Consider the following 15,692-nt stretch of genomic DNA (forward strand, 5'->3'; position numbering starts at 1 on the left):
TCACTACTACTTTCTATCATGAGGTGAACGTTGAACCCACTGCATTGAGCAAGTGAAGGGTTGGTAAAACAGCCAAACCACAGAAGGGAAACAAGGAATAGTTAAAAAAAGCTTATCTTCTCGAAGCTGTGACGTGAAATATTAATAGCCATACTCCTTAAGTGACTCAGGAATATTAAGCAGTTACTTCGGGAAAGAATAGTTTCTGTCCACTCCATAGCTGTCACTCCTTTTTTTTAATATATATAGACAGATAGATAGATATAGATATCTATAGGCAGATTTACATATATATAAAAAGTAATCTCGAACAGGTAAAACAATCACAGCATGATTCAAAACCTCACCACTAGCTTTAGTATGTACATTCTGAATTTTCCAATGACTTTTAGAAATCTGTTTTGCTTATATACCTATGACTTCTTTAATTCAAGAGGTTCATTTAAAGAACCTAAGAGCTTTGTAAATCATACCACAAAGAGTCACATTTCATTTTAAGGGATTCCCATTAATGAAGGAGAAATGAAGTCCCATTTTCCCCTTTCTGCGATATCCATCACCCCTTTTCATTATAAGGGACTTAATTTCAGACATACTGTATTAATTTCAGACATACTGTATTTTAGCTGTAAAGGTTTTTCATTAATTTCACATTCTATAATTCATCAAATCTAGCCATCTGAACTGCTCATTTAAGAATATACTAGCTGCACAAACACCATACTTACCTGATCTTTGGAAAAAGCTTTGACATGAATGTTTTTGACTGTCTGAACTACACCATCATAAAATTTCACAGTGTAGGTACCTAAAATATGAAAACAAAGTGTAAGAGTTCAAAGATCAGAAGGTATTTAACACAGCACCAGCTAATAGCTCCAATACTCCAGCTGCACAATTAGCCCTAGATGAAAGCTGCTTTACCTGTGTTGTCAGAACCCCCAACACAGAGTTCCTATCACAGGCCAGGGAGACACAACAAAGTTATCCAAAACAATTCTGGTCAAAATAAAGGTGCATGTCTAATCTTAGAGTTACTCCCCAGATGTGCCTTACTCACAAAACCCCAAAATATTTTTGGTGGAATATTGCAATATATAATTACACAGTCCTTTTCTCCTTGATCTTACAACACAGACAATCTAAAGCAAGCCAAATATTACAACAAATCATTCACAGTTCCTCCTCCCCTTCTGATTTTTAAGGGGATTTTGCAGCTCTGACAATAGCTTTTATTGCAGTTTATAAGCAATAACAACAAATTTAAGAAACAAATTTTCCCACAAATCTTCCCACATATATACTTAAAGCATGTACTGACTGGATAGCCCAGCAGAAAGCTTTTTTCTTGTAAAAAAGGTAAGAGGTTTAAAAAGCTAATGACAGACTAAAACACATACTTGAAAATGCAGTTTTTCACAGCTGTTTTCCATCTGCCATAGTATCTATCCACCTAAACGAGGTTTCTGGCACAATTAGAAATACATAACTACTAAGTGTGACAAAACCAGGAATCCTTACCATCTTTGTTAACAGAAGTAACTTTGGCTGGATAGAAGCGACAGTCAGACCAGCATGCCAATACCCGATCATTGATATGAAATCCCTACAAAACAGTAGTTAAAAGTGTCTTCATCTGAGAATTACTGAAACACGCAACTTTATTAAAACATTTCCATTACTAGCTTTACTATGTTTAGAAGAAATCATAAAATTAACACAGCAGGTAACAAGGCAACAGTGAAGCATTTTAAAGGTCATCATTCACACAAACGCACATTAAACTGGTACACACACAAATTTTCTCAAATTTCCACTTACTGCACACCCTTCTTCCTCATGCAGTCCTTCTTTTCTTAACTGTATTTTCTCTAGGGGGCGCAAATAAGGACTATCCCAACAAAACCATTCATCATATCTGTGGTTCCAGCGCTTGAAATGGATAAGTACTTTCCCCTCTTCATAATCAATTTCTTCAATGTGTGCTGGATACCTAATCAAAGGTAGATTAAAATATTTTAATATGAATAAGGTAAGCTGTCTCAGACGCTTTATACAAATTAACCTTGGTTTAGCTTCTCCAATTGTATTAATTTGATGTATGCCACTAGTATAAGCAATAACGATGCTACATAATGATGGAGCAAAGCACATAAGAAAACCCAAAACTGAACAGCAAATGCAAACACTGGCTGCAGCAAGAGAAGACAACTAAGGAGTTCTTAGTCTGGTGTGGAAAAAAATTTAACTACAGATATTTAACTACAGATTCAGAAGTCAGAATCTTTCTTCCCTACATCTAGACATATCACATTTTACAAAATCAATAGCTTCAGTTCACTCTTATCAAGAGTAACACTTGGGTGCCAATACACTCACTTCTCTAAGACACCCATTACCAGGCATCATAAATCATCTACCCAATGTAACAGCAAAAGCCCAGCAGGCACACTAAACATAATTTAAGTTTTAAAATCTCAAAGTTAAATTTCATCTGCAAAATCCTGGGATTTTTAAATATAAACTTCTTAGTACATTAGTAGTAGGGGAATCTGAGATGAGTCAAATTCAAATGTTTATGATCAAGAAGACCTTGCAAACTCTGTATTTCTTTAAATTGCATTGGTAATTTGTAACTTCAGTACAGATTTCAGAATCACAGCTATTTCACTATCACAACTGAAGGTAACATTCCAAGTACAAAGCTTTCCCTTCCACAATAGTAACATCAAGAGAAATTTTCCATTTGTTGGTGTTTTCAGTATTCTGGAAGAAAGACAAGGCCTCAGTGAATTCTTTAACAAAGAGCTGAAGACAAAACTCAAATCCACAAGTATTCTTTATCTGGTAAACCACACTTGAAAGACAGAACAAGTGGTAGAAAGAAGTGGCATCACGAAAAGATCAAGCATGATACTAACAGTAAAGACTAGACAAGTAAGAATTAAGACTCAAATGCAACCCAGGCTACTGTTCTACAACCCTACACAAAGAGAAAGCAAATCTACCTACAGCTGAAATCCTCCAGCAGATCTAAGTCATGTCCAGTCATGACTTCACAAAGAGCTGTGAATAGGCAATACTAGAGACTTACACTGCAACTACAGACTAAGGATACTCGCTGCCACACACATCAAGCTATGCCATTAGTTCATCCCCATGTATTACCAAAATGCATGCAGCAAAGGCTGTGGAGGAGAGGAATTCCAATGAGAGATATTTATAGCAGGGACATCTGTAACCGGCTACCAACTTCCTGGAAAAAAAAGAAACTTTCTTCCTGTGACAGTCAAGTTACTTTGTCTTTAGGTAACTCAACAACTGTCCTGCACAAGCTCTTGAGGGGGCAGTAGTCACAGTCACAACCTAAAGAGATTATTTTTGGATATCACTAATACAGGTAATGACAAAAATCACCCTCCCATTCTCTACAATCTGAGAGCAGCAAAAACAGGTAAGAAATCCCAGGTCCTCACAACAAGAGAGCAGCCAGAAGGGTGCTCTTGCCATTGGGAGTGCAGTACGCTTAGGACTAGTTCAGATTTTCAACGATGAAGAGGGAAGCTAATAAAAAGGACAGAGTGCTGACTCGGTATGAAGCTAATAATCCTGTCCAAACAGATAATCACCTCTAGGAAGCGCAATCCACTTTCTATCACTGAGATGAGACAAGCCCAAGTTACAAGAGCAAATTAACTCAATGATGCAAGACAGCTCCCTGCTTCATATCCAGCAAAAGAAGGAACTTTCTCCACCAGAACTGTCATCCCAGAATCATACATCAGCACCATCTGCACCTATCCCACTTCACTAATGAGAGTTAAGATCATCAAGAAAAGCATATCTGACAATGAGACCAAATTTCAGTCTACCTGAGTAAGTGTGGTTGAGCTAGAGCTTTCAGTTCTTGGAGAACATGCTGCAAAGCCTCAACACCTTCTCCTTTTGAAGCAATAAACATCAGTTAACATACACTCAGTGCTCTTGACTGAAGTAGTAAACCTATTACAAGCTGTGCTAGACCTATCCATGAACTCTGACAGACCTTGACATTTTGACACCACTTTCCTTTCAGATGAGAGCACTGGCAGCTAAAAAACAAAGCAGAAAGGGTCACAGAAAGAGTCATAGGCTCTCAACAGCCCAGAGCATCACACACTGACAGGCCAAGCTTCCTTCCTCCTACACCTTTTGTAGAACTGAGGAAGAGCACCACATCAGGAGGCACAAGTGCTCACAGACCTATACAGAAGAGTAACAGAACATTACCTATACACTTCCTCCAAAGAGCCTGTGAACAAACAGAGAAGTAGAGGTAACTTAAAAGAAATTCAGACTTGTTTATTAAAACAAAAAATACTGTGAGAGGATATACACTAAGTGAAAGGCCAGTAGCTGAAGCCTGGATAAGGCCCCAGAGAACAACTAAGATATGTTCCAGGGTGGCCCAACAGATCTTCCCCCAAACCACAAAAGAAGTATTCAGCTGACTCAATGGATATTTAAGACAGCTAAACAGATCCTGGGTAAGAAAACCCCAAATGATCCTAATTTAAATATTTATCTGAAACACTGTGAAATTGGAGACAACACCTTGCAGCAAAAGGGAGGGCAAACCAAGTTGTTTTATAGCTCAATTTGAAAGAAATGATGTGCTCATACCTTTCAAGGACTTACAAACTGGCTAAACAGCAAGGGAAAATCTCTAAGATGCCCAAACTACTGGCGTTAGTTTTCTAAGAACCTAAGAGGCAATCAGAAGCTCAAAGAACTAAATAGACTATGGTTAGCAATGACTAGCAACCTCAGACTACAGCCATCAAAGCACAGCAAACAGTATGAAAACAGATTTATGGTAGATAAATGTAAAGCTATCCTCTTCTGGGAAGAGGTAAATATCTGGAATTCCCTGGACTAGGTCTGTTTCCCTTCTCTTTTCCTACATACCAAAGCAGAGTTGCTATAAACCCCCACCCCCTTGGAACTAGAAAGGGACAAGCTTAGTGCAGTCAAAGCAATGCAGAGAGGAACCAGCACAGGGAAGGACAACAGCTATAGTGGTTCATCTTTTTAGTACTTAGAGACCAATTCCTGACAGCATGAACTGAGCTCATGGGACTGACAACCTGAATCTTAACCGGGTAGCACCATACTCTCAGCATTACTCAACAGCTCTAACTAACCATAATCAAAAGCCCCTTCACATCCATTTTACTCAGACAATACACAGAGAAACTTGGATGGGTCATTACAACAAGGTAACAAAAGGTAACATCATTTGCCTATTGCAGGCATCCGTGCAGTCATCCTCTTTTCAGTAAGAGAGGATGTAGTTAGCCACCACTCGATCAGTTTAAATGATTCAATGCAAAAGGTTTCAAAAAGTCAATTCAGCTGTGACAGTGTGCCCATGTCCACGGCTAGAGCAACCCCTCTGGGATCCCTCCACTCAGGGCTGCCCTACTGCAGCACTCCCTCTCCTTCATCCTCTGAACTCCTGCACTATGAGTCCTCTCAGCATCCACAGAGGCTCTCTCCCTATAGTAACCTAAAGCCAACAGACAAATCTTTCATGACAGTTTTGATGCATCAACTCAAGCCCTAAGAACCTAAAGTGAAACACTAAAAGTACTCACTGTGCTCCCTGGAGTTCAAGTATAGGACATGACAGACAACTGCACCAGGAACTGCAGCGCACTGCCAATATGCTTTGATTCCAAATACAACAAAGCAACCTCTGGGATGAGCAGTAAAGATGCAAAATTCACTTTGCACTTTGAGAAGAAGAAGGCTCCACAGTGACTACCCTGCTGGCATAGAGTGTTTTTTCTTCACTAGGGTTGACAACACTCTGGAAGTCCTTAACTAGCAATTTGGAGCACAAGTCATTGACATGAAAGAGAGGTATATGGCACTCTGACGTGAAATATTTTCCAAGGCATCACTGCCAACAGACTGGCAATGGTGGCCACATGAATTGACTGATGTATTTGGTACTGAGAACAGAAATCAAAGTCAGCACTTTAACTAAACAGGAAACTTGTGACTATATTTTAACACCAACAGAGCAACAAAAGTACACACAAGAAAAGTCTGGACCTCCAAAGGTCTAGCACTGAGAAAAGCAAGTGTCAGCAAACAGAAAATCTTGTGCCCCTAGAGGAGAGCCTGGTAACCACACCACAGAGTGGGCCTGGTTGCACAGGGGCAGATGAAAGCAGCAGAGAAAAAAACCCCAGTCTGCTGACCTCTACAAATCCACACCCAGTGAGTAGTGTCAGCACTGACAGCTTTGCTAAGCCCCCAGCTCTTAAAAATTTTGACTGAGAAACCCTGGAAGTACAAATGCACACAATCCAGGGTTCAAAGCTTAGCAAGGAAACAGAAGATTTCAGAACTGGAGAGTTCATAACCAAGTTGTGAGACCGGAGTTGCAAAGCACTGTGTGTAGGACAGGTAATTTAAGATGAAGTGTTTCCAAAACCAAAAAACATGTAACAAATAGCACATCCAAAACTCAAATTTAAGCCAAAGGATATGTAGAAAGCAGAGCAGGTTGTTGAATTCCTCCCCACAAAGTTTTCCCATGCAAGAGTTGTGTACATTCAAACACTGTTGTTGAGCAACCATCAGAAGGATAAGAGTCATGGACACAAGTTATAAGCCTTACTCAAACAGCAGCTACACCAAACTGCATCTTTAAAAAGCCTACACTGCAGACAGGCTAAGAGATCTTATTTTTGTAAGCCTATTTTTTTTTTTGCTGTACTAACAAAACTCAAGAATATCAAAAATGGAGGCAGGTTCAGATCAGTGCTTACCTACACAAGTGTTGCCTACACAGCTAAGCCAAATTAACATGTGAAGAGGATTTAATGCTCATATTTTACGTTCTTTATGGAAAGAGCTATGCTTTCTCATTTTCACAATTCCAATGCCCTTGTACCTGGAGAGAACATCCTCTGCATGCAACCAAGACCTTTTGGAATAAATCCCCTGTGTCTAAGGCAGTGCACCATCTTCCTGAGATGCCCAAATAGTTTTCAATTCTGACTTTGCACACTTTACCTGCTGGCAGATTCCAGAGCTTTAAGTTCAACCCTATCTAACCCACACAGACTTCTTAATAAAAATCAACTACAGATGACTTCTGGAAAGAGAAGTTATCTACACGAGCTAACAAAACTAAATTAATTCATGTATTTAAGAAGTCTTTGTCAATTTTCATTTTATCTCTCATTCACTGAGAATTATTAAATGCTAAGTTTTGAGCTGACTACCTGAAATGTACAGAGTCAGAAAATTCAAAGTTAGCCTAAGTAATTTGTGGGATTTTTCATCTTCCTAATGCAGTGGTTTGTGAAGAAAAATGTTCTTCCTCACAGCTGAGAGCTGCAAGATGGGCACCAGACCAGACTTGTTAGCATGGAACATGATTCTCCACACAATTCTTTAATTCTAAAGCTGACCACCATCATATGAGCACAGGCCTAACAAACTCAATCAGATTTTAGAGCCTAGGAATTCACAACAGCACCGGGAAAGGAAGCAGCAAGGACATTCTGTACTGCAAAGAATTTATTCTTCCATAAAATCTGCTCGGCAGTATTAAGTATAGCACAGAACTTAAAGGGTGAATTCAGGAGAATGAGAGCCTGAAGTCCAACTAGATTTAGGAGCGGTCCTATTCCCAGACACAACACCAGTACAATTCTGGAGGGCCAGCACAACACACCAGCATCTATTGCCCATCTCAATCACTGGTATATAAACTTTTATAAATTAACTACTTTCCTACAAATCAATGACTATGACTCTAAATATTGAACCAATACAAAATGTTAAAGATAGTAAAGACTTAAAATTAATATAACATGAATGGTTTTAAAAATATACCAGTTTTTTAATCTGTCACGGGCTTCCAACTGGGCTCCCACCTCAAAGTTGATCCCTCTTCTATTCGGAGGATGTTTTGTCATTTTGTAATATCAACACTGCTGATTTTATTCCCCTGAAAAATGCAATTAAATATCAATCACTAATCAAGACATACACAAAATAAGCTTATGCACTATAATTCCCAGAAGCCAGATGTTAAGGAACTGCTGTAATTTTCGTTTGCAGAAAGTAAGGGGGGAATTATCTTTTAAACAAGGGTTCCCAAGTGACAGTCTGCAGAAGGATTCCAAAAGTATGTTCAAAACGGCAGCTACTGGATCATGAAAGAGTGAAGCTCAGCCTCTGTCCATTGGTCCAAGTTCCAGGTCAATTAAGAACCATGCAACCCAGTGTTTATTCACAAATGAGACGGAAGTTTTGTAATATTTTCTCCCCCCTCTCCATTTTGATGAAAACAAGGAACCCAGTAAACAGGAGGTGGGCAAAACAAACACAATGACAATCTTTCAACAACTACGACATCAGTGAAACACTCTGGAACGCTATGTCACCTCATCACTAGATGTGCAGTAAAGTTCAAAGACATTAGAAATATGTAGTTTTTTTAACCAATTTTAGAAGACTCTCTATACTCCTTGCATGTTTTCATTGTTTTTGTCCAACTTCTCCACTGTTTTAACCAGAACATAAAAAAAGTCTTCATTAGTATTTGTTTCCAACAGATAATATAAAAGTTTAAGGAATCTTGCTCTAGTAGTTTCTCTCAAGGTACATACAGTGAAAAAGTCTGGTCAACAGCTATTTTTCCTGATTTTTTTTGTCAACTGCTTCCCACAATTTTGAGATACAAATTATGATCCATTCCTGCAGTCTTCAAGCTCACAAGATCCAAAACCACAAGTAAGTCTTACCCAATATCACTGTCCTTAGAGTAAGGTTGTATCTTGAACATTCAATTACAGATGGACAAAACTGATTTGAGTTAAAATAAAAAACCTATTCTTACACTACAGGAACAACGAGACATGCACAGAAATAAGCACTAGCATTTTCATTCACATAAGGTATAAATAGCAATGGTATCAACTAAGCTGCATCTACAAAAATACTAACATCATGAAGAATTACTCTAATTTCAAGAGTGGTTCAGAAATCAAAGATCTTTAGGAATATCTTAGAGCTTTTACAAAAGGCAAAAGCTACTCCTTCACCACACTTTTTAGGCCAGGCCATTTGCCAAGGGCTGACCACAGAGACAGTCCAACCACCTCCATTCAACCACCACACTGCAAAAGAACTTCTCTATGAAAAGCTCATCTGCTGCCTTCCTCTAAAACAGTGCTTTTAGACTGATCCTCACCTCTATTAAAGCAGCCTGCAAGGGTATAGGGGAAAAATACTATTGCCTGTAAGTCTGATTCATAGCAGAAGACAAAGTATTCTAGCCACCTAGGAACTGAAATAAATTAATTTCCTAGAGTAATATCTGATAGCAGACTGAGGTCTCACAGTATCACACCGGATCTGAATCAGCCCAGTCTTCTAATGGTTCAGGCAGGAGTCCATAATTTTTAACTGGGAAAGAAAATTAAGAAAAACTCAAGATGGTTGGGATTTTACAGTTTATGTTGCATCAGAATGTAGATTTTGAAAAAAAAGAAAGACAGCAAGTGCAAAGCTATATTTCAAGAGGTTTATCCACAGACACATCAAATATCCACTATTTTCTTTGCAGATTTACATCATTAAAATATCCCTTTCTCACTCTAGCATGGGAATTTCATGCCTCCAAACACTGAGCAGACATACATTTTGCTTAACACTTGAAGAAATTATATCTGCAAAGTGATTCTTTCCCTAGTACGCTTATTTTTCATTTTCACCAAGGAGAGACATGCAAAGCCAACCCAGAGACACGCTCGATGCATTATTTCAGCTTCCCACAGTGGTTCTCAGTGAGAGCTGCCATCTGGATGACAGGGATTCAATCTCAGCTCACCTCCATGGGGCTAGAGAGGAACATACACATCTCCTGACTTCAGTGACAGGATCACACACAACAGGGCCTCCATAAACGCATTCATTTTGGCGCAAAAGGTCTTACTATAGTTTCATTCAAATATTTAAAAAATATGAGTATCACAGCTGATAGGAAATGTGAAGAAAACAGCCAAAGCCATTTAATCAGAGTTACAGAGGCAGCACATTCCATGGAAACCTGAACACAGCTAGTCATAGTCAGCTAACACCAACATTAGTTAAAGCACACACATACTGCACTTGACTAACTCAGCAAGGCTTATTAGAAGGCAGTAGGTTACAAAGTTGAAAGAGAGAAAGAATTTTGTGAGCAAAAATCTCGTATCATTAGCCCCTCCTCTGGGCTGCTTTGGGTTTGCTCTCACACCCTACCACTGGCTTGCACTGTGGTCCTGCTCCTCAGACCATGGAAGTGGGCTGGCTTTTCCATTTACAGTCAATTTCAGGAACAGCTTCCTCAAGCAGATGTATACTTGGCAGAACGTTAAATGAGGTAAATTACTCAGTAGAGGGTCTCAACCATTTTACCCCAAAATATGCAGCCTTACAGCAAGACTTAAACCACGAGACACAACTTTTACTGAGAACCATAACATGGCTGTGCACAAACTAGGCCAAGAGGCAGTGCCAAAATACACTTCACCAGCATGACCATGACCATACTGATAACTTCATTTCTCAGAAAGCAAGCACAGAACACAGGGGCTAGCCTGCTTTGAGGTTTTATGTTTCTGCCCCTGACCTCTCCAGCAAAGACTGCTTAAAAACCTTGAACTACATTAAAACAGCTTGTCAACAAACAACCCTAGACTGATGAGACATTCATAGCTACAACTTGGAAATAAGAATACTTTGCCAGAATATCTCTCCTAAAATTTTCTTCACCAGAAAATTAATTTGTATTAACTTGGTATCTAAATCAACACATGAACAGGATTTCCTCTCTGGTAACTCTGAGAATACATTTATCCCATGTATTCAGGACCATGATTAAAACAAGAAGACTAGGCCTACCCCAAGAGCTTTATGACTTTTCTCCAAAACCTCTTACTTCTCTATGAAGATCAGATCTGTTTCAGGACCAAATACTTCAGGATTTGGATAAGTCACTACTTCCAAAACAAAATGTTTCTAAATCTATATTATTGAAATACATGTTATTTAAAAGACATGGTCTTTTCTTCTTCATCAAAATCATCATAAGGTAATTTAACTTTTAAAGACTATTCAACTATTCAGACAGATATCAGTGATGAAGGTACACTTATCTCAGGGCAATGCAGAGGAAAACACATTAATATTGATCCCTTCAAGGATCTTAATTTTTCACTCCTAGAACAAGCTTTCTGCTCTGCTAACAGTGCATGTCCTGTACACCTTCACCTGTAGCTGTTCTTACTCTCTCCAGAGCTCCAAACCTGGCATCTCACCAAGTTCTAACAGAAGTGGGTTCCTCTGGCAACTGAAATATTATCAGACAGAGCAAACCCAAGCAGTTACGGCAAACTTTCACTAATAACAGCCTCTCCTTTCCTCAGTGGAAACTGCAAAATCACTGCAGCCTTTTCCAAACCACACCTACCCTGGCAAAACTATTTTCCAAATCCCCATGGAGTGATTAAACCATTCCTTTACAGTGTCACACCAAACCCCCTTCCTTAAAATCACCCCCACTTTCAAACTTCATTCTCTCTCAGTGCTGCTTCACAAGCAGTGCAGAAGGAACGCAACCCGCTTCTACAATTCAGCCTATTTCCTTCATTCTTTTGTGCATCCATGCCAAACCCAAGGATTTCCGTCCTTCTGCCAAACAGATACAATAAAGAAAAAAAGAGGAATACCATGGAAAAAAACCCCCATAGCTCTCTGACCTGATAAAGAGACACAGTCAACTTTGACAGTTTGCATAAATATAATCCTACTTTGCACTGAGAATTTATCTTTTATTCTGGATAGCAAGCTTGCTGTCCCAATTCCTAGGAAGCACTCAGCACCTTGGTGGTGATTCCGCAGGACCACAGGGTAGGACAGGTAATAAAAAGCACTGGCAAAAACAGGAAGTAAAAGCAAGTAGCCAGAGATTGTCTTGTATTCCCTGGAGATGCAGCACAGATGTTGCTAACCTGGGGTACTGCAGGCAGCACTGCCACTCCTACACAAGTTTGTTTTGTTTCCTTCTAGGACAAAGCATGGTCACAGTTAATTCCACAAAGCCTAAGCCTAAGTCTGACTGCCATCCTCTCCAGCACCACTGCTCCAAATCTGCTTGTACATTTACGTATGAAAGTGCCAAGCACTAAGTCCAATCACATTTTGTACGTCAGGTTTTTCTTACTCATCAATGTAGTTAGTTTTGACCTTTTTTCATCTGCACCCATGACACCAGCCTCACATCTCCATCAGTGGCAAAAATTATTAAAGCCTCACCCAGTTCACCCCCTACAATATGCACGCCCCCATCGGGAATGGTCAGTCCAGAGAAGTCCATGGTCCCCACCGCAATCGGAACAACTTGCAAGTGGATGACCACAGCCATGCTGTGCTGAAACCACACACCTGCAGATCAGAAAAAGTATATCAGACTGCAAAACAGTATTTACAGACACCACTTATACTATACAATCCAAATGGCATCTTATGAAGACTAAGTGGAAGTCTCACAAGCACCACTTAAAAACTGTATTGGCACTGGGAAGCTGATTATAATAGAATTTTATTGCCTGCAGAGAAAACACCCTCTGCCTGGCAAGTTTTGACTACAGCAGCAGTGCTACCATGAAGTACGCCTTACTGTGTTTTGCCCTACACATAAAAACAGATAAAAAACTCCTATATTTGCTAAACATGTTAACCCAAGGACAGCCTCTGTCTGCTCCTGCCTCATGTTGGTTTTGTGTATCATTTCACAGGTAGTACTGTTTTCAGATGTGACCATAAGTTTCAGATGATATCCTTCACAGCAGTATTTCAAACCCCAATACCTAGATCTTCAGTCAAGTTTTTGGGTTTGGGATTTTTTTTTTAAGTAACAGGAGCAAGAAAGATTTAAACTAGAGAGGAAGACCTGACACTGCAACAAATTTCAAGGAATACTGCATCACCCCCCTTTTTCTATCCAAAAGGCACATTTCAAACAAAACACTGGACTATACGCAGTTCTTATTTGCATGATGTAGCATCCTCAACTACATATTCACCAGCACTTGGTTTAAAAGCTTCCCAGATTCAATTAACAACTACACAGGTGAACTCCGAGCCACACAAAACAGAAACTGACATCTCTGGACCAAGAATGCTAAACAGCTTATTCCTCACCATTGACATTCTATCAAACCATAAGACCTGAGCACTTGATTTCAGTCTCCTACTTTTTCCCTAGTTTATACAAGTAGATTAGGAGAACTGAGTAAAAATCTATACTTGCTCTTCTCCTCGGACAGAACCAAGACCTTCCCAAAGTATTCGGTGACAAAACTGAAAAGGTGTTATGTGAATGAGCCTCTGAACAACATCCTCACTCTCTCCCTGAGATTACAGGGCCTGGACAACATCATTTTCATCCCCTCAGCAACATCTCATGTAACTGTGCTGTAAGTTTCAACTGGTGCTGAGACTGGGATAGACCAACATGGAAGCAGAAATTAAGGATATAAGCAATTCAACGGAAAAAAAAAAATTTCTATTATGAAATCTATTTGAATTACCAAGTGCAATTAAAGAAATAAATAGTCCTTACTGAAAACAATTATTTTCAGTCATTTGATCATGTCTCATGTTCTGGTTTCCCCTTTCTTTTCCTGTAAACACTAAAGATAAAAAACAAGCACCTAAGCACTGCACAAACAAAGAATTTGGAAAAAGGTTTAAGTCACATAAAATAAATCAAGTTTTTCCTAAATAAAGTAAAATTAATAAAAACCTACTTTAATGAGACTGTGTATTATCAGTTTAAGGAAAAAATGGCAGCCTTTAAGAATACAAGAATTCAATGCAGATAAGTCTTGCAGAAGCTCTGTGGATAGTATATAAGTAAAACCTGAATTTTAAATAAAAATTTCAAAAGCTTAAGGAAAAGCCACAATTAAAAAAAGGATCTATGCTTATACTCACCAAGAAACTTGTTTATGTTGCTGCAATCATTCCAACCAGTGCTGTGTAACTACAGGAAAGGAAAAACAAAAACATGTGAATTCTGAGACTAAAAGTAGTTCAGAGTTCAAAAAAATACAGTCAACAGTAGCTCCATAATAGAATAACACCTCTAGAACAAAAATTTAATCTGAAAATATTTCAGTACAGGTCAGCAGGCAGCTCTGATCCAAATTAGAGAGACGCTTAAGAGACCCTTACACACAGACATTCTCTCTGCATATCCACATCATATTTCTCCATCATTTATTTATCTGTTGTCAACTAAAAGTCACCAGTAACTTTATTATTACTCCTCCTTTAGTGCAACAGGTACTACACACTAACTAAGCAGTCCGCTCCTGTCAATGAAGACATCCTCAACTGGATAATCTACATTCACCACACGGAAAATGGAGCTGTGTTTTGCTAATACAAGAATGAACTACAAGAGTTTCTCCAGAATTGCTTCTTCATCCACAAATCCAATTCTTGTCAATACATGCAGGCTTCCTCACACTTCGGAAGTGGGAAAGACAGCCATTTGAATTGTTCCCAGAAGCCCAATTTAGGCTGCAGATTTGGCACTCTAATGTCGCTGCTCCCAGTTTCTACCTGAACTGAAGGTGCATAGAACCTACTGCGGTTTAGTAATAGTATTGTTCCATTAAGTGTTCCCACTGAAAGGGGAATTAGAGGCACAAAAGGTAAAGATCACTGGCTGAGATAAGAACAGTTTACTGAAAACAGCAATGAGATAAGAAAATGAACTGTAAAAGTAATGGTATTAAGAAGAGAAGTGTAAAAGAGAGGCAAGCAAGTCACACTTCAATGCTCATCGCAGAGCCTGAGGCAACCTGACCACACCCAAGCCACCCGAACCTGGAAGGGACCCCTTTCCCCGCTCTCCAGAAAATGATGTGAGGTGGTGCAGAATTTCAGTACAGGTCAGCAGGCCACTGTAATCCAAACTAGAGAGATGCTTAAGAGACCCTTACAAACACACAGACACCCCTCCGCATTTCCACATCAGATTCTAGCCACACCCTCTTCTGGCTAATAGGACATTATCCATCCCTTATTCTGTACCACATACATCATGTCCAAACCCTACCCCTTTCCAACTATACACATACACACACACATATATATACACCCATTATATATATATATTTTTATATATATATACACACACACAAACACAGAGACATAGACATCTACAAGAGCACAGGTATCATTTCCACCATCAGCGGCTGTCCCTCCAACCCTGCAAGATGTCTGTTGAGTTCATTTAGTCCAAGACTGGATTCCATCCATCCTAGAGGTCTTCTATGGCAAGAAGGCTGGTGGCAAGCTGCATCAGGAATTTATGACTGCTATATCTGGAGCAGTCTATACACCTTGTCGATTGCAGTTACGGCACACAATGGCGCTATTTTTCACCAACCAGTATTATACAACTCAGCGTCACAGACTCTTCTCACCCAAAAATCAAATCCCTTTGAGGTACACATCATGTTTCCTTGTCCCTCTGCATTACCCACAAAGAGCACCCAGGCCCTTTAGCAAAACCAATCCAGCAGATGTGCTTGCCTTTGCCTGAAGTAGGACTAACCGAAACTGTC

At 39.4% G+C, this 15,692-nt stretch overlaps 1 protein-coding gene across 8 annotated transcripts in view; it reads right to left on the bottom strand.

Annotated features, from left to right (window-relative positions):
* Positions 1-15,692, bottom strand: part of PHF20 (PHD finger protein 20) — a 70,038-nt gene that overhangs the window by 48,312 nt on the left and 6,034 nt on the right. For all 8 annotated transcript variants that reach the window (XM_084218078.1, XM_084218074.1, XM_084218081.1 and 5 more), the window contains 5 exons: positions 14,050-14,098; positions 7,897-8,011; positions 1,822-1,993; positions 1,522-1,606; positions 729-808 (listed from right to left, as the gene is read on the bottom strand). In XM_084218078.1, the coding sequence (XP_084074204.1) occupies positions 729-808; positions 1,522-1,606; positions 1,822-1,993; positions 7,897-7,979 (420 nt within the window). In that variant the 5' untranslated portion in view covers positions 7,980-8,011; positions 14,050-14,098. The remainder of the gene's footprint in view (positions 1-728; positions 809-1,521; positions 1,607-1,821; positions 1,994-7,896; positions 8,012-14,049; positions 14,099-15,692) is intronic.

The sequence above is a fragment of the Fringilla coelebs genome (genome assembly GCF_963513975.1).
Source record: "Fringilla coelebs genome assembly, chromosome: 18".
NCBI classification, from domain to species: Eukaryota; Metazoa; Chordata; class Aves; order Passeriformes; family Fringillidae; genus Fringilla; species Fringilla coelebs.